This window comes from Micromesistius poutassou (assembly GCF_964030765.1).
Source record: "Micromesistius poutassou genome assembly, chromosome: 21".
Lineage (NCBI taxonomy): Eukaryota > Metazoa > Chordata > Actinopteri > Gadiformes > Gadidae > Micromesistius > Micromesistius poutassou.
Genome location: NC_140291.1, coordinates 2442577 through 2463761, shown reverse-complemented (window position 1 = coordinate 2463761; position 21185 = coordinate 2442577). Strand labels below are relative to the sequence as shown.

Here is a 21185-nt window from a genome sequence, read left to right as displayed (position 1 = left end):
AGGGGGAGGAGGGGGGGGGAACCGGCCCTCCTCCTACGCCGGCCCCGCCCACCACCACCACACCCACTCGCTGCCCCACCCGCACGCCCACCCCCACTCCCACCACTCCTCCCCGCTCCACCCCCAGCCCGCCTTCTGCCCGTCCCCCAGCGCCATCCTGGAGCGCCGCGACGTCAAGCCCGACGAGGAGGTGGGCGGCGGCGGCGGCGGCTCCCGCGGCATGATGCTCCTGCGTGGGGAGGAGCATCGAGGAGGAGGAGGAGGAGGAGGAGGGGGAGGAGCCATCTACGCCGACCCCTACTCCCTGGGGCCCGACCCGGGTCGCCTCAGCCACGCAGGAAACCCGCACTCGCAGCTTCCTGTGGTGCGCGCCGACCCGTACGGCTCGCTGTACCGACGGGGGGGAGGTGGGGGAGGAGGAGGAGGAGGAGGAGGAGGAGGCGGCGGCGGCGGCGGCCCCCCCGCCGGCTCGGTGCGCTCCCTCACGTCGTACTCGGCGGCGGCGCTGCAGGGCGAGCTGATGGAGAGCGCCCTCTACAGGCCGGGCGGCCCGCTGTACGGCGACGCCTACGCGGCCTCCATGCTGGCGGCGGGCTTCCGCGTGCCGCCCCCGGCCTCGCCCCAGAAGATGCCCGACCTCAGGGAGCCATACGGGGCCACGCTGCCGGGCCGAGGGTCCCCGGGCCGCCAGGGGCTGGTGGGGCGGAGGGGGGGGGAGGCGCCGCCGGGCGCGGGCGGCGTGTTCGACCAGGGCCCCAAGGTCAGGGGGGGCCCTGGGCTGAGCCTGGGGCCCGGCTTGAGTCTGGGACCCGCCGAGCAGCTCTGTCTGATGGGGGGCCCCGGCGGGGACGCGGGGGGGCCCGGCGCCTTCAGCTCCCCTCTGCTGCGCACCGAGACGGAGACCAGGTCAGCCCCCGGCGCACCGCGGCGTGTTTCGTCTACGTGTCACAGATCTGTGTCCATATTTAATTATACATATCGTATACATGATATAATATGATTGTATGTATCATCATGTATCAGCATGTATCATCATGTATGCACATCATATATATTTAAGCGATAGATCACGACAGGCTGTGGTGTGTTCTCATTATACCACAGTTAAGGGGCGTTGTCCGTCCCGACGCGCAGCAGGGGGGACGGCGACCCCCTTAACTGTGGTATAATGAGAACATTTCACTGACTGCTTTCATGAAACGGTTACGTAAGTATGGCGAAATGAAAGTCATAGACACTCTCAGTTTTGAAAAAGCGAGAAAGTCGGAAAAGCATTTTTTTTTTAACGAATACAAAAAAGTAGTCCCTCCTGGCTGCCTGCAAAGTGTACGGCGGTTGCTATGCAACACACTGTAGCGTCCTTCAGAGAGAAGGCTGGGCTAGAGACGGTAGCTTGGTTCGCCGGCAATTTGGCCTACTATCGAGTTCACTCACCGTGTGCCTATTGCTTTACATTAACATACATTAACATTTCCACCCTCTCCAGCAATCAACATATTTTTAGGCTTCAGTGAACTATGCTATTGTTTTTATATATAAATAAACAACAGTTCAAGTTAGGCGCAGAGTGATACTGAACTCTGTGAACTGAACGGGCGTCATAGCTGTGTGTATACGCTCAACATACAACAGTTGGGAACCAATCAGATCGCTTGATTTAAGCCACCCGTTTTATAAATACATCATACATGATGGTGATATACTGTGTGTGTGTGTGTGTGTGTGTGTGTGTGTGTGTGTGTGTGTGTGTGTGTGTGTGTGTGTGTGTGTGTGTGTGTGTGTGTTTGTCAGGGAGCGTATGGAGGTGATGGAGAAGCAGATTGCCAGTCTGACTGGACTGTTGAAGAGCGTTCTGAGCAGAGGACCAGACCAGGAGAGCAAGTAAGACACACTGGCACACACACACACACACACACACACACACACACACACACACACATACAGACACACTGGTACACATACACACACACACACACACACACACACACACACTGGCACACACATACACATACAGACACACTGGCACACACACATACACACACACACACACACACACACACACACACACACACACACACACACACACACACACACTGGCACACACATACACACACACACACACACACATACATACATGCAGACACACTGGCACACACATACATACACACACACACACACACACACACACACACACACACACACACACACACACACACACACACTGGCACACACATACACACGAAAACACACACACACACATTGTCATTTCTTTAGCTCTGTAATATGTTTGTTTCAGGGAGAAGATGGAGACGGCCAGCGAGGGCTCTGCGGCTGACGGTAAATATTGACACACAACTCAGCTGCTTTTAGCCGTGTAGCTACCGGGCTACGAAACCAGTGGCTAAGTAACGTGTAGCAGGTAACCACATGACCCAGAGCTATACGTCGCAAACATTGCATGTAGCAACATTAGCACATGTATCTTGGTAGCCACGTAGCTACGTAGCATGCAAGCAAGGTGGATCAGCTCGCCTGCTCCCGGCGCAGTGCTACTCGGTGTAACTTCCTGCTTTGCGTGTTTGCCGCTTCCTGCTTCGCTGCTGTGTAACTGGTCACCGTGCTTCTTCGTTTTTAGCTGGACGCTCAAAAATAAAGAAAGGTAGCTATGAAGTCTCCTAGTCTCTGAAGTCTGCCCCCTGTTTCCCCTCTTCCTCTTCCTGGTGTGTGTGTGTGTTTCTGTGAAGGAACCCCCACCCCCCGCCCACCCTCACCCCCCTCCCACCCCCACCCCGACCCCCGACCCCGTACTGTCATACTCTGGTGTCTTTCCCTTGGTAACCCTAACCCTAACCCTAATCTAAACTCTTAACCAACTCCTTAAACGTTGTCTCATTCTCTTTGTCTCTGTCCGGTGTGGTTGACGTGTTTCACAACGATACCTTCTGGTGGTTTCTAAAAAACAATCAAGTAAATAATGCTTTTGGTTGTGGTTATAGTGATGGTTAGTTGCGGGTTAGTTGCAGTGGGAGTAAATTCTTAGATACTCAACATGAACCTGTTGAACTCAATTCCTGAGCCTGAGCCAAAGCCTCGGGCCAATTTACTCAGATCCTTTTTAAGTGGGCTGACAGACTTTTTTTTGGTCTCCAGCTATTGCTTAAAACCGTGTGCCCAAATAGCCGGCGTGAACCAGGGTGTGGGCAGAAGCGTGCGCTAACAGGGAGGTTTAGCGAGGCCCGCCGCGCCCGCGGAGCTAATGCCGGCCTCGGGCTACAGGCGGGGGTACGTGTGTGAGCTGTCCCCTCTGGGCAGGTCGGATACGGGTGTCATCTGATCTCATCTAAATGTGAGGCGCCATGCATGAGGGTGTAGCGGTGACGGAGAGGTAAACATCGTGGGGGTACGTGACCGCGTACTCGAAGTGACTGCTGAGCAGCTCTTCTTGCTCGGTAGAAGTTTCTCCGAAGTCGTAAACCAAAGAGACCAAGAGAGACGAGGCAGCTCCGCGGGCTGTTATGATGCCCGTTTACCACCTGCTGTGTCGGGGAACGCAACTCCGGAGAAAACTTGTGCAATCCTTGTGTCCTATTTTTTCCCACGCCGGATAGTGCTGGTGTTGGAAGTTATCTGTGATGGGTATCTGCTCTCTGTCGGACAGACGGGCTTAAATTGACACGACGCCGCGCTGCAACATAATCCATAGCGCACCAGATCCTCCTGCCGGGCCTGTAACACTTAGCGGTCGATCTCCCTGAAGGAACTGGGAGACGATCCATCAAATCACTACCGGCCATTGACTGACCGCTAGTCTCGCCACTCCCTATGTCTGTTTGTGTTCTGTTGCATGGTGTGTGTGTGTGTGTGTGTGTGTGTGTCTGTGTGCGCGCATGTGCGTGCGTGTGTTTGTGACTCTGCGGCCCTCTTTCTGTCTCTGTGTGTGTGTGTCTCCCTCCCTCTCTCCCTCTCTCTCTCTCTCTCTCTCTCTCTCTCTCTCTCTCTCTCTCTCTGTCTCTCTGTCGCTGTAGTCCCTCTCCCCTGCTGATGCAGTCGTCCTGAACATCTTGTCCCAAACCCTAAAAATGTAAATAGCCAAGTTGGTTTATCAAAAACCCACTCCATATCAAGTGTAACGAATTGTACATTTGGATGGAACCAGAAGTGCGGGACGGCTGCTGCCGTGCGTAGCGCTATAGATAAAACTGAATAGATACTATATAATAATCATCCCCTCTGAGCCAGCCCATAAAACACTGAGTCATGATTCTGCCGTTTGACTGACAGCTCAGACACCCTCGGCTCCCCTGGCCCTGATGCCGCCCCCACCCTCCGGAGCCAACCAGCCAATCACTGTGTCCCGTCTGCAAATGCAGCTCCACCTGCAGGGCCTGCAGCAGAACACCAGCTCGCTGCGCAAGCAGCTCTCCCAGCTGCGCCACATCCAGGTGAGGCTCCACCACGTGTGTGTGTGTGTGTGTGTGTGTGTGTGTGTGTATGTGTGTGTGTGTGGACACATGTGTTGAGGTGTGAACAAAGTGTGCAAACTGGTGTGTGGCGAGGTGTGTTTGACCAGGTCAACACATTTGTGTGTGTGTGTGTGTGTGTGTGTGTGTGATTGTGTGTGTACGGACACATGTGTTGACCTGTGTGTGCGTTTTTATGTGTGTGCGTGTGTGTGTGTGTGTGTGTGTGTGTGTGTGTAGCAAGGTGTGAACGAGGTGTGCAAACTGGTGCACGGCGAGGTCGTGTCGGCCCCGGTGTGTGGCCAGCTTAGTCCGCATGCTACCCCCAGGGGGGGCGTCTGCTAAGTAACCACGTGGCCTGTGTCCCCCCCCACCCCCCGTCTCCCCCCCTCCCTCCCCCCCCCCCCCCCCGTTTCCCCCAAAAGCTGGAGAACCAGGACGAGGTTCTGTCCTTGCTGAGGCAGACGGAGTCGGAGCTCAGCCTGATGATGCTGGAGGCCATGCGCACCCAGGAGGACCCGCTGCAGCGACAGCGCCTCCTGGTGGAGGAGGAGAGGCTGAAGTACCTCAACCAGCAGGAGCTTCTCATCCAGCAGCTGCAGTGAGTCCCCCCCCTCCCCTCCCCGCCCTCCCCCCCCTCCCCCCCCTCAACCCCCTCCCCTCCCCGCCCTCCCCCCCCTCCTCCCCCCTCCCCCTCCCCGCCCTCCTCCCCCTCCTCCCCCCCCTCCCCCCTCCCCTCCCCGCCCTCCCCCCCCTCCCCCATCCCCCTCCACAGCCCCCAGGCCAACGCTGGCTCAGCGTATATGTTGAACAAACTTAAAAACTGGGGTCCTCTCTCAGCTCTTTCACTGCTCCTCAATGCTGATACTTTTTATACTTTAAAATGAGCCTCAAAATGTATCACTGCACTGTTTTTTTTTTTTTTTTTTTTTTTATGCTTATACCTTACAATTATTTTATTTTGAATTTTTTTTTGACTACCCTTACAGGTTTTGCAGAAGCATTAGTGCAAGCACAGAGGTAGAAACCCACAGGATACCGTTGGTTATAACCTGTGTCTGTGACAGGAGGGTGGGGGTGAAATACTGTACACTGTGTGTGTGTGTGTGTGTGTATGTAATCCACCTGTGTGTGTGTGTGTGTGTGTGTGTGTGTGTCTCTCTCTGCCAGTGACCTGGAGCGGTCGGTAGAGGGGCTCCAGAAGAACCTGTCTGTGAACAAGGGCCTGGTGACGGAGCAGGAGGTGGAGAAGAAGAGCATGGAGCTCCGACGGCTGGGCGAGACCCTCACGGAGCTCAAGAGTCAGTGCAACCCCGTCTTATTACTGCCATCGAGTCTGCATGGAGGGGTGGGCTTATTCAGGTCACTGTGGCGCAGGTCGGGGCGCAAGAGTAGCTCTCGCTGCAGCTAGATTACAGACATAAGGGATTCGAACCCGGAACCATTCTGAACACCCAAATGTCCACATTCGACCTGTAGGTCTCCTTCAGCGAGACGCCCCCTACCCCCTTGGTGACTTGTATCTCAACTCACTGGAAGTTGCTCTGGATAAAAGTGTCTGCTGGGGGGCGCGCCGGTGGCGCACTGGGCTAAAGCGCGTACCATATAGGCACAGTCCTGAACGCAGAGACCCAGGATCCAATCCGGCCTGGCTCATTTACTGCATGTCCTCCCCTCTGTCTTCCACACCTTCCTCTCTATAATAAAAAATGCAGACAAAATGCAAAAATAAATCTTTAAAAAGCGTCTGCTCAAATACAGTAGTGATGAGATACTGTAGGACAGGACGGGGGTTTAAACGGGAGTGCATCGGTCCCACTGGATTTGGTTTGTGATAGTAGGAGTATGTAGAGACGGTGTCAATATTTACATTTCACATTAACATTTAGATTCACATTAGCCTTTTCAACCTAAGCAAACTGCACGTGACACTTGAGAATTACAGTATACAACTTTAAAAGCCTACTAACAAGGAAAGTACAATTTGTGTTTGTTTTCAAAGTGGTAGCGCATTAAAATTCATGTTATTCATGGTGTGAATAATACACCCACTGACGACTGTGCCAAACCTCTTTAAAATCACACCCTAAACTGCAGTTCACCCCCTGCACATGAATAAATCATACACGTACCCAAAATGCAACAGGGCCGGGGAAAGGGAAGCCACTGTGTACCCAGGTGAGGGCTGAAGCCGCTCATTCATATTCATGAGTGACACCTTTAATTGTGGCAGGTGACGGAGATGTTTAGGCCTCCTGTCTGTTAGTGACTGCAACTGCATCCTCGGCTCGTGAATATTCATGAGCCGCTGCGAGACCCCAGAGGTCTTTTATTAGAATAGCGTCTGCCATTTGTCCACTCCTGTCTGCTCGGTGTCTTTTCAGACTCCTCCCTCTCCCTCCCTGAGCTCCTTTCCTCTCCTCCGATGAACGTCAGAACGTTCTGCTTCACCTTTAATTCCACCAGCGCACGTCCTCCTCTCCTGTCTCCTCCTGTCTCCTCCTGTCTCCTCCTGTCTCCTCCTGTCTCTCTCCTCACGTCCTGATCCATTGTTAAGTCCCTGTTTCTCTACTGTGTTTCTGTATTGTATTTATATTGTTTTTTTTCCTGTGTTTCTATCAGCGCCACTATATTTCTGTCCGTTCCATTCTTGGTTCTAACGTGTTTCTATAGATACTGTGTTTCCGTTGGTTCTACTGTATTTAGCAGAGATGCTATTTAACCACACAGTCGTTTCGCGATACATTTTTTACAAGTCATCAGTTCAGAGCATTGTGGTCCAGGGTGCATACAGGTACACTGAGCTCCAGTAGTCTCCAGTATCTGTCGCCGCCCATGACCACTGTCTCCTGCCCCCGCTGTAGACCAGTTCCCCAGCCTGCAGAGCAAGATGCGGGTGGTGCTGAGGGTGGAGGTGGAGGCGGTGAAGTTCCTGAAGGAGGAGCCCCACAGACTGGACGCCCTGCTGAAGAGATGTAGCAGCATGACCGACACACTGTCCTCGCTACGCAGGTACCCAACTCCCCCTCCGCCGAAACACACACGCGCACGTACGCACGCACGCACACACACACACACACACACACACACACGCACGCACGCACGCACACACAGCTACACTCACACAACCGCAGTCAGCCTTACACAACAACCACACAACAACCACAACCAGAACCAACCACCCACACACACAACCACACCAAGAGCAGTACACAACCTCACACACAACCAGACACACATACACACACACACACACACACACACACACACACACACACACACACACACACACACACAACCACACCAAGAGCAGTACACAAAACACAGAAACACACCAGCTATTGATAACAACGATACCTCTGCTCAGATCTATACGTCACTGCGGCTAGCACTAGCGCCAACTAGCATTAGCTCCGTGGCTAGCATTAGCTCCGTGGCTAGCACTAGCTCCGGCTAGCACTAGCACTAGCTTTGTCCTTTGCGGATGAAGCGGTGGCTGCAGCTAGCTCTGATGGCGTGCTGTGTGTGGTCAGTGTGTTGTATCCCCACTGTACGTACAGACAGGTGAGCGACGGCGTGTGGAAGGGTCCCGACAGCCTCTCCAAGAGGTCGGAGGTCATCCAGGGCCAGGGTCCCGACCTGGACATCCTCAACAGCCCGCCCCTGAGCCTGAGCGACCTGAGTGGCGGCGGCGGCGGCGGCGGCGGCGGCGGCGGGGGTGGGGGTGTCGTCGGGGGGCTGGCCAACTGGATGCCCGGGCTGGGGGGGCAAGGCGAGGCGGACCGGTGCGGCCCGGACCAGGACCCCCTGATGAGCTTCAGGGCCAGGGTCCTGGACGAGCTGCCCGCCCGCCGCCCGGGGGACAAGGGCGTGTCGGCCGAAGTCCGTCTGGTAAACGCACGGCTGCTCTCTGAACCGCCCGTCTGTCCGTCTGTCCGTCTGTCTGTCCGTCTGTCTGTCTGTCTGTCTGTCTGTCTGTCCGTCTGTCTCCCTCTCTCTCCCTCTGTGTCTGTCTGTCTGTCTGTCTGTCTGTCTCCCTCTCTCTCCCTCTGTGTCTGTCTGTCTGTCTGTCTGTCTGTCTGTCTGTCTGTCTGTCCGTCCGTCCGTCCGTCCGTCTGTCTGTCTGTCTTAGCGTTGTGTTGTAGTCTGTTACATATGTGTGTTTTATGTGTAGATAAATCTATATCTGTGCATACTGCGAGGAGAGGCGGGCCAGTATATATTATATTATGTAATATATTATATGAAGTCATGAAGTCAGGTTTTATATTATATATATTTAATATATGCTTTATATATATATATATATATATATATATATATATATATATGCAGGCAGCAGACGAGACGACGAGAGGCCAGTCTTTATTATTAAAGTTATATATGTAATGTTATACATGTTATATATATATATATATATGTTCAGGCAGCGGAGCGGGACTGGGAGGAGAAGCGGGCCAGCCTCACCCAGTTCAGCGCCCAGGACATCAACCGCCTGCTGGAGGAGACGCAGGCCGAGCTGCTGAAGGCTCTGCCCGACCTGGAGCTGGCCGCCCGGCACGTCTCCAAGCCCGTGGTGCCCCCCAAGCCCCACATCACCATGGCGATGACCTCCAACTCGGCCACGCCCACGCCCACGCCCACGACACAGGCCCCGCCCCCTGCTGTTCAGGCCCAGTCCCCCGGCGGCGGTGGCGGCGGCGGCGGCGGGGACTCCGGGCCGGGCAAGGTGCAGCTGGCGGCCCAGAAGCTGAACAACATGGAGGGCACTGGCTCGCGCCGTGGCTCCAGTGAGTTGTGAGCTGCGTCACGTTCACGCGTTGTTGTTCGAGGGTTAGACCGTCAGGCCCCCCGACCGCCGGGGTCATTGGTCCAGTTTGGACCCACAGAGAGAGAACTCTAAATGGTCCCTTTTTTCGTGATTTTGTTCACATTAATGAATGTAAATGAATTGATCAAAATGTGTTGATTAACACTTGGCTGGTGGAGGCGACCTGTAAGTTGCCCTAAAAAGACTGTACGTGTACAATCATTCAACTCTACGTTATATTTGACATGTCGGTGTGTTTATGTGTGTGTATATTGATGTGTTTGTTTGTGTGTATGTGTGTGTATTGATGTGTGTGTTTATGTGTGTGTGTCTTGGTGTGTGTGTTTGTGTGTTTGTCTTGATGTGTGTGTATTGATGTGTTTTTATGTGTGTGTTTATGTGTGTGTGTGTGTCTTGATGTGTGTGTTTATGTGTGTGTGTGTGTGTCTTGATGTGTGTGTATTAATGTGTGCGTTGATGTGTGTGTTTATGTGTGTGTGTGTGTGTGTGTCTTGATGTGTGTGTGTATTAATGTGTGCGTTGATGTGTGTGTTTATGTGTGAGTGTGTGTGTCTTGATGTGTGTGTGTATTAATGTGTGTCTTGATGTGTGTGTTTATGTGTGTGTGTGTGTCTTGATGTGTGTGTGTATTAATGTGTGCGTTGATGTGTGTGTGTCTTAATGTGTGCGTTGATGTGTGTGTGTGTATTAATGTGTGCGTTGATGTGTGTGTGTGTGTTCCAGCTGAGCTGACCGTGAGCCGCTACCGAACAGAGAAGCCCTCTAAGTCTCCGCCCCCTCCTCCCCCGCGCCGCAGCTTCCCGTCGGCCCACGGGATAACAACCAACCGCAGCGGAGAACTCATCCTCACCCCCAAGACGGCCAAGGTACCCTAGCCCTGACCCTTGACCCCCCCCCCCCTAACCCTATTCCCGAGTGACCCTGAAAAGGCGAGATAGAGGGAAGGATTCCGGAGGGAGGTGATACACGTTTCAGTGACATGATGTTCCGGATATTACTTTGTCAATTTCCTTGTCCAAAAAAAAAACGTTGTTCTTTTTCTTCTTCTTGCCTCGGAGACTGTGAACACAGCTCGCAGGAAGTAAGAGATCGAACAAAATTGTGTTTCGGTAGTAGGAGGGGAACAGAGTGGACTTGGATTTTAGCCGATATCCCTCCCTCTCGTAGGCTGTTTCTCAAATGCTATACTACATACTGCATACTGACGCAGTATATACTGTGCACTACATACTACTCCCCGCCCTAGTATGCAGTATAGTATGCAAGTATGACAAGTATCATGCAGTGTACTACACAGTCACATGACCAAAAAATTGTGACGAAATTTGACGTGTCAGACTGGCGTGGTTTTCGAGCCGGCTCTCCTCTACATTTACGCAGATTTTTTTTTTACCATTCAACATGTCGCACTTTTCCATCGTTAAGTCGAACAATGAGGCAAGGAGCCGCAGGAGAAGGGCACTGCTGAATAAAACAGCAGTTGCGGTAATAAATCGGTTGAGCCATTTGTTCTGTTAACAATGAAAAACACACCGTTACAAAAACATACGAAAGCTTATCACATCAAAATAAACAACTAATAACCGCTCGCATTGTCCGCCATTATTTTAAATGTTCAGCGGTGCCGCGTTGCATTATGGGATACAGTATCCGACGTAGTGAGCTCTGGATGTATACTAGACATCTTTGCCCGATTAGTACATCATCCGGGTAACTGTCGCATACTGCAAAAAAAACATTTTTCGCGTACTGCATACTACTTACTACTTTTACGTCACGATCAGTATACGAGCAGTATGTAGTATGCCATTTCAGAAACGGCCGTAGACTAGTCTGTCCTTGGTCTTATTAGTGTAAACACTGCGCTACGGTTAGCGTTTAGTATTCAATGCAGCTTATCTTGTCGGCCAATCTCGTTCACCGACAGGAAGAGGAGGAGCCTATCAAAGCGGTGGTGAAGCTACGGAGAGCTCCGTCCGACGCCCCGCGCCCAGCCTCCACCCCGCCGGTCATCTCCGCCTCCGGAGTCCAAGACGAGGACGACGAGGAGAGGATACTCGCTGAGCTGGAGGTAGATATTTCTCTGCTGGACCTATATCTCTATATATCTCTATAGTCTTCCCTTTTTTTTGCCCCCCCCGGGAAGCACTATTCACTAAAGAGGTGTTTATGGCCTTGAAAAATGCAACGTCTTTGGATATTTATTCTTCAATCTTCATGTTTTATCTGAATCGATAAAGTCAAAGGTACACAAAAGTTAAAGTTGATGCTCCGTTAAACTTTCAGTTAAACCCAGAGTTGCATAAAGCAATGCGGTTACTGTGGAGCAGTGAGGACAACCCTCCCGACTGCTCCATCGGTGGGCACCATAACCAGATGTTTAAAACATGTTGTTTTGTTGTTTGTGGTGACAGTGGCTTGTTAGCATTGTTGGTGTCAGCATGCTAACATACCAGTATGCTAACATGTCGACATGCTAACATACACACCCACCCCCCCTCCCCTTCCCTCTCAGATATTTCAGAGAGCTCCTGTTCTGTGTAGTCCCAAACCCAAGGCCCCATTAAGGCCTTCCTGATCCCAGGACAGGTAACATAAACCAGCCTCCATCTATAGTCGGGAGTCTCCTCTTCCACTTTGGCCTAGCTCCTCCTCCTCTTCTTCCACCTGAGACTAAACTCCTCCCCTTCTCCTCCCTGGACTCAACTTCTCCCATTGGCTCCCCCTGGGAATAGCTCCTCCCTTTCCTTTACGCGGGCCTAAAGTCCTCCCCTTTCCCACCTGGGACTAAACTCCTCCCATCTCCTACCTGGGACTAAACTCCTCCCCTTTCCTACCTGGGACTAAACTCTAAACTTCCTTCCTTTTATGCTTAACAGCCATTTTGACAAACTTTGATGCTTACAGTAAGCAGACTAACGTAGAAGTAGACAACTTATGTCATTAGCATTAAAGTTGAATGCAAAATATGGTCTGTAAACGTACAAATGAGTAAGTAGATATTAAAGTAGTTATTAAGTTAGATACAGTTGCCAATATTGCATATTAGTAAGTATAGTTAGATAGATAGTTAGAAAGTTGAATACTGTTACGAATAAAGATATCTAGTTGTAAAAAACGGAAGGAAGACATGACAGATTGGAAAAATAACAATACATAAATGTCAGCCCGCAAACCTCAGGGCCGCTGCCATATTATATCTTGTCACTTTAACGCACACACACACACACACACACACACACACACATAAAAACATCTATAAAACGTATACCTACTCACACCTGTGTGCAGTCGCACACGAAAACTCACAGACGTGCGTACAAGGGTACAAGGACACACACACACACACACACACACACACACACACACACACACACACACACACACACACAGATACACACACAGAAAAACACACAAACTCCAAGCCAAACTTCGCTCAGCCATAACATTCCAATCACAACAAATCAACTGTAAAATCAATATGTCACCATGTGGAGAGAGAGAGAAAAAGAGAGAGAGAGGGGGGTAGGGAGGGGGAAGAGGGAAAGAGAGCTAGAGTAGAGAGAGAGAGAGCGAGAGGGTCACACAGGGACATCGCTGCACCTCCCCCCCCCCACCATGCAGCCCATCCCCTGCCCTCGAAATACACCAGCCAATATTTAATATTTCATACCCCATGTGCTTTAGACTGGAGTAAAACCTACGGCTGTGTGGGATTGGATAGGGACAGGGGGGACGGGGTGGGGGTGGGGGTTTCATGGCCTAGTTTATTCGTTTTTTTCAGCTATAAATGTTCCTCCTCCTCCTCGTCTTCTTTTCCTCTTATTCCCCTCGGAGGATAACGTCTGACATGTCTTGACTCTTTTGTCTGCGGGAAAACCCAGGAGTAGATTGTAAATATTCGCTGTGATTCTGTTCCCTGTTTGGATACGCTTTGGAACGCTCTCTCTCCCTCCCTCTGTGTCTTGCGTGGTGAGGCGTGATACAGAGTAATGGTTCGTGTTCTGACGGAGACGGGCTATATCGCTCTCTCCGCTGGTAAAGATAGAAGGTGTTCCGGGGCGAGTGGTCATGACCCCCCCCAGACCTCGGCCTCGTGGCAGAGCGTTGCCTCAGCGATAAGGAGTCTCAGGTGACAGGAAGGTCACTGAGGAGGACCAGGGAAGACAGTTCCTCCCCGGACGATGTTTGTGCTATTTTTATATGTCAGTAAGTTTGATCTTATTACGGCTGCCTTTCGGCTCGGCCCTCGACTTATTAAAGAGGGCTAGGGGGTGATTCGCTGGATTCCCAAGAATTGAGGGAACAAAGTGGAGGGTCATTGTTAAATCCTCTTGATGTCTTAACCCTTGAGGTAAGCCAAAACCAAAACGTAACTGGTGGACCAGTATGTACTGTACATGTATTTTTAATTGTGTGTGTGTGTGTGTGTCTCTAAAATGACCTGTTAAAATGTTGTAAACCTTTGGCCATGTTTGACCATAAGATGGTCAAAGATGCTCAACAACTAATCATGGTGATGTTAGTGTCCAGGGTCTTACACTTGAACTCCCCCCCCACTAACGGCCGCATGTCTTACTGCTCCCAGAGTGCCAGTACGGCCCCGGGGCCAGCCAAGGGCCCCCAGCCCACAGTAGCCGCCCGCCTCAAGAACCTCCAGCAGGGCAGCCTGGAGCGACCCAACAAGACCCGCAAGCAGAAGGAGGACTTCTCCTCCAAGACCCCAGGGCAGCAGCAGGTATTCCACTTCTGAGACAACAGTACCACCACCTGGACTTTACCGTCTGGCCATCCTCCTCCTCCTCCTCCTCCTCCTCCTCCAGACTTCCCGCCCCCCCCTGCTGCTTTCCCTCGGAAACAAGCTACAAAAACACACGGGAGAGACGCCCGCGGAAATGACGGCAAGGTGGACAAAAAAAAAAAAAAAGAAAAAGATTCTCAAGAGCACTTATCGATGTGAGTTTTCGGTATTTCAGTTACTGGATCTAAAAACTAGCTTGCGTAGAGAACAAGTTTTGTTGTACAATAATGTTGCTGTCTTGCTTTTTCCCAGAGGAAGCTGTTGGTTGTGTTTGTGACAGATTAAGCTAGCTGTACCACAATAAGTAACTTTAGCACATCGTTTAACCTCCAGCGTCAGCCTATAGCCTCTGAACTGGACCACACGGCAAGTCAAACTAACGGTTACCCATCGCAATCCACATAATACCCTTCATCCTCCTCCTCCTCCGCCTCCCCAATTATATCCAACACCAGTAGGTGGAATCAACGATGCTGGATAGTTAAGATGGTCGGTTTATGTTCTACACACAAACCGCTTTGAGTCCGTATGGGTTTAATGAGGACTGCAGCCTAAAGACCTAAAGCTCCGATGTCTGTATCGTCTGCAGATTGGTCTCTATAGAGGGACTCTGATAACACGTCGTCCACCCCAGATTGTGATTTATCAAAGGAAGTGTGTTTCATCGAAATGTATGTTAAGGGGGAACATGTGTTAAACAACAGTGTTATACCAAATAATAGAGGAGAGCCAACGCAGAGATGTGATGCGTCTACAGAAGTGGAGAGAAGAATACGCGAAAGACTGTTGAGCTTTCAGCAACACCAATAGATAGGGGAGCTGTTCAAATCCATTATAGGATGTCAGCCAAAAGAGGTTATGGGTCAATAGTGGCAATAAGAGTTCTCATCACGGCTGGATGGCAATCATTTCCCCCCAAAGTCAACTGAATCATGTAACACCCAGACCGCCTTGCCACGGTCAGACACATCCCCTGGAAAACACCACACACACACACTTCGTTCTGACGTTGAAGAAGCACAACATACGCATGAAAATAGCCGAGGGGGAGTCTGTGACCTTGACGGCCCGCCTCCATTTTGAACCCTGTGTCCGAACAGATGTTGCCATCTGGTCACCTGACTGTGATCTGTCAAGATCAACCTGCCCAGAGCTAGGACTCTGCTGAGGCTGGAGACCGAACGAGACTGTACTAGCTTATGAATCTCTCTCAGACCCTGCGCTCCCCAAAACCTCCCCACAACCTCCTCCTAGCCACCCATAACCTGGTATGTCAGGGCTTCCTGGACTTCCATCCATCTATCTATGCATCTCGGCTCCATTCATCCATCTATCTTACCATCCGTCCACCCTATCAAACCCATCCATCCATCCATCGAGTGTATTCAGTATTCTACGAAAGCTGATGCAGTCTGTCGGCTTCCACTGTCACTGCGTCACGACGAGCCACGACACCCCCCTCTTGCTCTTGTCTCCAGAAGCTCCCTCGGTCTCTGTGCGTGTCTCTGAGCATGTGGGCTGAATAGGCTGACGCCCCTGCCTAGCCCGCGTCCTCAGAGTCCGGATCACAGTGCAACACACAGCTGGGAAACGTCTGCTCTGTCTCTTCTGAGCCCTCTAAGCCCCTGAGACTCATTGTGTGACTCTGTTGTGTGGGTCTGGCGTCCTCGTGGAAATGACTGTGTAACTGAGATTAGCTGGTAGCACCGAGGCTAGGAGCTAGAACTGAGGTTAGCTGGAAGCACTCGGGCTAACTGTTAGCGCTGATGTTTGCTGGTAACACTGGGGCTAGTTGTTTAGCGCAGAGGTTAGCTGGAAGCCCTGACGATAGCTTATAGCACGGAGGCTAGCTGTAAGCTCCGAGGCAAGCTGTAAGCGCTGAGGTTATCTAGCAATGAGGTCAGTTAGTTGGTATAACTTAGCTGCATATTCTTCTCATCTTCAACCCTCCCTCCCCTCCTCTCCTCTCTGCACTGTCTAGCTTTCCATCCCCCTTCCTCCTCCACTCTCTTCCCTCCTCACCGTCTTCCTCCTCCTCTCCTCCTCCTCCTCTGCTCCTCCTCCCTCTCTCTTCTCATCTTCTGCACATCCTCTCCTCCTCCTCTTCTCTATCCTCTACTCTGCTTTAGAGCTCGACTCCGTTTTAACCATCTCCCTTATTCCCTCCTTCCTCTATTAGATATAGAGAGGATGAGAGAGGGAGGGAGAGAGAGAGGTAGGGAGAGAGCAGAATCAGGACAGATAGCCTGTGGAAATATTTTTGACAGCAGAGACCCAAACATAAAAGCATCACTACATCGTTCTGCTTACATAGTCTCTCTCTCTCTCTCCCCCCCCCCCCACACTTTCTCTCTCTCTCTTTTCTTTGTATTTTTCTTTGTCTCGCTCTCTTTGTCGATGTGTGTGTGTGTGTGTGTGTCTCTCTCTCTATCTCTCTATCTCTCTCTCTCTCTCTCTCTCTCTCTCTCTCTCTCTCTCTATCTCTCTCTCTCTCTCTCTCTCTCTCTCTCTCCCTCTCTAGCCGTCTCTCCCTCCCTGTCTGCATCTCTCATGCCGATGCACAAAGCTTCCCCAGTGGCCAATAAGGAGACAGAAGCACAGAATGTTATTACACACGCAAAGACACACACACACACACACACACACACACACACACACACACACACACTCCATGGTTTCTTGGTTTAGTGTTTGCGTCCCTTTTCTTTCTCTCATTTCTTCTCCTTCTTCTCTTTTCGTTCTGGTTTCTCCTCACTCACCTCCTTGGAGCAGCGCTGAAATGTATTCACTCCTGCTCCTCCTCATTTTCCTCAATTCCCTCTCAATTCCCTCTTTCTCCACTTGCTTCTCCTCTGCTCCTCTTTCCCTCCTCTTCTCCTTTTTGCCACTCCTTCTCTCCTTTTCTCCTTCTCCTCCTCCTCTTCCTCCTCCTCCTCCTCTACCTTCTTCTCACACACCAATGGGCAGCTATGTTGGGAAGCAACTACCCATTCAGGGTTTGCTGTCTCATTGGAACAACAGTACTGACTATTATCCTACTGGTAGTACTAGTCGCGTTAGTAGGAGGAGTAGTAGTAGTACTAGCACTAGCGGCATATGAAGGATCTATTATAGCGTAACCACTTTGCTACCTGAGGTCTGCCTGCAGCCAGATGCATTCTGGGACCAGCCTGGGGTTAGATCATTAAATATAAGACACATTAAAGTATAGTCTAAAAATAAAAAAATAAAAAAATATATATATATATATATATATATATATATATATATATATATATATATATATATATTCCATCTGTTCTTGTTTTAAAGAGATTACTTTATTAACATGTATACAAAATAAATGTCATCTATGTTTTATAAAATCAAGCATTTTTGTATTTTTATACTTACGAAGCAGAGGATTATCCACGTGGGGTGTGTGCTGTATACATGGTTTACTTTTTACAATGTTTTCAACCATAGACCACGAACCGTCCATACTTCAGCCAGAGATTGCACTCTATATAACGTACACCACAGTGGAAGCATGAGGACTAGCCTGCTCTCTGTCTGTCTGTCTGTAGTGACCACCCAACAACCCCCCCCCCCCACCCAACCCAACCCTCTCTCCGCTTGGATATAAAACACACACTCAGGTGTGGTCGCTGGTTCACTAAACTGTTTGCGAACCCTGTTTGCGAGTTAGGGATCGTCTGCAATTACATTCTGGCAGTTCTATAGAAATGTTATGTTGATGGAAAACACAAAGGACAAAACGAGGAATGACGCACCAGGTTTTTCTAAGGAGCAAGGCTTATTATATTTATTGATCCGGTGCGTTTGTAGTGGAATCAATAGGATATATCGCGTTACATACATCAGTGCATTCGATTCGAAAACCTTGTTTTCTCGTCCAGATTAATGAAGTACATCTCATCTCACCCGGACCTGGATACCAGTCCATCGTTTGTTTTAACTCAGTCAGTTTGTCCGAACCACGAACCCAGTATTCCTGAGAGTAGCCTGAACCTCTACTCATAACGTATCTGTCTTCCTCCCGTAGTACCTCTAGTTACCGAGTATCCTCCCGAGTACTCGGACTGAGCCTCTAATCAATGAGTATCAATGAGTATCAATGGTTATTCAATGAACGTGTGGTTGTTCTCTCTAGATGTTCCTGTACAGTATATACTCGACAAAGTAACACAATACAGATACATTTTTACGTGAGCTCTTGTTTTTATTTTTATTCTAGTTATCCTATAATTTTTTATAGCCAATATTCTGACGTGTGGCATGTGTACTGTAAACATTCCTGGATACTCTGCACGCTGGGCCCTCCAGGTCTGACTGTAATAACTGTATGAATACTACTGTAATACTGTATGAATACTACTGTAATACTGTATGTATACTACTGTAATACTGTACGTATACTACTGTCCTACCTGTGTTTGGAGCACATAATACAGGAAACAATCAGTGTACAGCATCAAGCTTTTCTATGACGTTGCCCCCCCCCCCCCCCCCGCCAGAGGGCAGTGAGAAAAAACAGAGTATATATTCAAAGTATTACTTCAAATATTGTACATCAACTTCTTGTTGTTGAGTGTGGGGAGTGATGCTTGTTGTTGTTTGTGAAAACGTGAAGAATGAGTAAATACTTGCGTACCACAACACCAAATACCAACCTAGAGCGAGGACGAGACGAGTGTGACGGAGAGAATCTAAGGAGACACGGGGCAGTGACGAGGGATGGTGGCTGCTTTTGTACGTCCTGTCGTGTTTTTGTGACAATAAAAAGTGACCCTCTTATACAAAAACGCTTGTTTCACTGACCGCTCTGACCTCGACGTGTGGGAGAAGGTGTCCAGCATGCGGCGTCGTCTAACAAAGATCAATGCGATGGCTACTGAGCGATCGCTTGCACCAGGTAAGGTATGTTTCCTCTGTTTATTTTTGGTTCTGTCGTATTCTAGATATCATTATACGGTGTTGGTTTCTTGGAGACGTCCCCCTGACAACATTTAATAACCTTGAACAACCGTGCAGCTTCATTGTGTAGTGAAACATGTTATATCTTGAATGATGAGTTCAATTATTAATCTAGGGTCAGTTTGTACCTGACCTGCAGCTGTTCCACACCACCGCCTCAAACCCACAACCGGCAGTTATAAAGCACAACTCCACCTACACTAAGTTGCTTTGTATAAAAGTGTCTGCTAAATGACTAAATAGGTTAAATATTCTAAAGATGAATGTAGTCATAAACGTTTATCTCTAATTTATATGTTTGTATCTTTAATATTGGCACTTATATTAGTAGTACAATTATTGTTTTGAAAAAAGTACAAATTACAGATTTTTTTATCCTCCCAAACTAAGACACAACACACTGATCTCCAGTGGTATAAAATTTTATTAATTAAGAAACAGAAGTAAATAAAAAACTCTTTCATCCACTTCTGTTTTCAGTTGGATTATTTGAAACTACAAATATTAGAACATCATATCATATTGCAGTTGAAATTTCATGAAAAATATAGCTAATAAAATATTATGAATCTTTTCAATTTTTAACGTGTTTATCTAAAATTCTCTCAGATGATTAAAGCATGCACATTCAATTTCATCCAGTCATGATACACTTTCATCGAGTTCAAAGATGAACCTAATAAACCCCTTGATTTGAGAGTTGGCTTTTCAGTGTTTTTCCCATGATGCATTGCGTGTCCCAATGTCCTTACGCTGAATTTAACCACACCCTAAATGCAACCTTGAAAAACGTTTTCACCCTCAACATAACCACCATTACACCTAAACTCAACCATCTCTAACAACCTAAATGTAAGCATTGCTAATGCATCATGGTAAATATGCAACCGACAGCTCCGTCTAGCACATTGTTTATGACTGGTGTTCCTCTTTCTAATAATTGTCTAACAGAACCGGTCCAGATGGAAATAATAAGAATTAGCAGTAGCACGTCCATGTTCATCTCAACGCATACAGATTCTGAAACTTAATGGTCAGGCGAGGTCTGTGGAGATAGAACCATGAGATGTTTAACAAGAAAGAACATGCTGTTCCAGGATTTAGGATTCTGGTTTTTGATTGTGTCATGGTTGAGTTTGTTGTTATATAGGTGTGTGTGTGTGTGTGTGTGTGTGTGTGTGTGTGTGTGTGTGTGTGTGTGTGTGTGTGTGTGTGTGTGTGTGTGTGTGTGTGTGCATGTTTTCTAATGCAATTATTAGTCCTTGGTGGCAGAGATCTGACCTTGTTCTGTCACTTTGATGACAGCACATTATATATATATATTATATATGATCCTATTCCTGCTTGGCCTCTACATGCAACTCTGTGCGCTGATCTTGTTATTCTGCTCTGGTTTCACCTAGTCTGGTCTAGTGTAATCTGGGCTAGCGTAATTGATCAGGTCGGATCAGGTCTGATCAGGTCTGGTCTGATCAGATCTGGTCTCGTCTAGTGTGGTCTGGTCGCTCAGAGGGAGATGTCTGAGGAGACCTGGAGTTGCTGGGACGTTTTCCACTTGGCACTGCGCCTTCCACCGTCGGTCCTGCGGTACGGCTGGTTCCTCAGATCTACGGCCGGGCACAAGGGGACAAACACACTTAGGTTCTTCCTTTTTTTTTTCTTTCTTTCATCCGTGGTACCACCTGGAGTCTGATGGGTGCTGGCGGGACCCCCTGGTCTGGGATTAGCTTAAGCCCAAAGCACATGGCTGTGTCACGCCCGTTTGGGCTTTACGTTTAGGGGTTGCATTCCAGCAGTCGTTCCGTAGCGAGTCCACTCGCACTCGCTACTTAAATCTCAGTCGTTTTTTTTTTCCCCCTGCTGAACGTTTTGGAATAGAGCCTAGGTTTCACTGGTATTTGTCTAAACCCCCTGGCCCCTCTGTAGAGAAAGTGAGGAGACATTGAAAGCATAAGAAATAGAGAGAGAGCCAGAAGCCGAGAGTCATGAGAATGAGAAAGTGAGGGAATGGTGGGCGAGAGAGAGAGAGAGGCCAAGAGCGTACCGCAGGGAGCTAGCAGAGTCCGTCGTCACAGGAGACGACGTCGCTGTAGAAACGAGACGAACGTTTGGCCGA

General features: G+C 49.5%; 2 protein-coding genes across 2 annotated transcripts in view; one reads left to right on the top strand and one right to left on the bottom strand.

Annotated features, from left to right (window-relative positions):
• Positions 1-14044, top strand: part of LOC311366753 (SRC kinase signaling inhibitor 1-like) — a gene marked incomplete at its 3' end in the record, with an annotated part of 33718 nt that extends 19674 nt beyond the window's left edge. Inside the window, exons 7-18 of the mRNA XM_084485543.1 lie at positions 18-906; positions 1792-1881; positions 2297-2337; positions 4282-4442; positions 4886-5061; positions 5631-5761; positions 7325-7472; positions 7994-8351; positions 8887-9250; positions 10015-10157; positions 11219-11362; positions 13880-14044. Of these exons, the coding sequence (XP_084341669.1) occupies positions 18-906; positions 1792-1881; positions 2297-2337; positions 4282-4442; positions 4886-5061; positions 5631-5761; positions 7325-7472; positions 7994-8351; positions 8887-9250; positions 10015-10157; positions 11219-11362; positions 13880-14044 (2810 nt within the window). The remainder of the gene's footprint in view (positions 1-17; positions 907-1791; positions 1882-2296; positions 2338-4281; positions 4443-4885; positions 5062-5630; positions 5762-7324; positions 7473-7993; positions 8352-8886; positions 9251-10014; positions 10158-11218; positions 11363-13879) is intronic.
• Positions 14045-20575: 6531 nt separating this feature from the next.
• Positions 20576-21185, bottom strand: part of LOC311366752 (formin-like protein 1) — a gene marked incomplete at both ends in the record, with an annotated part of 16938 nt that continues 16328 nt past the window's right edge. Inside the window, one exon of the mRNA XM_084485542.1 lies at positions 20576-20676. Coding sequence (XP_084341668.1) covers positions 20576-20676 — 101 coding nt within the window. The remainder of the gene's footprint in view (positions 20677-21185) is intronic.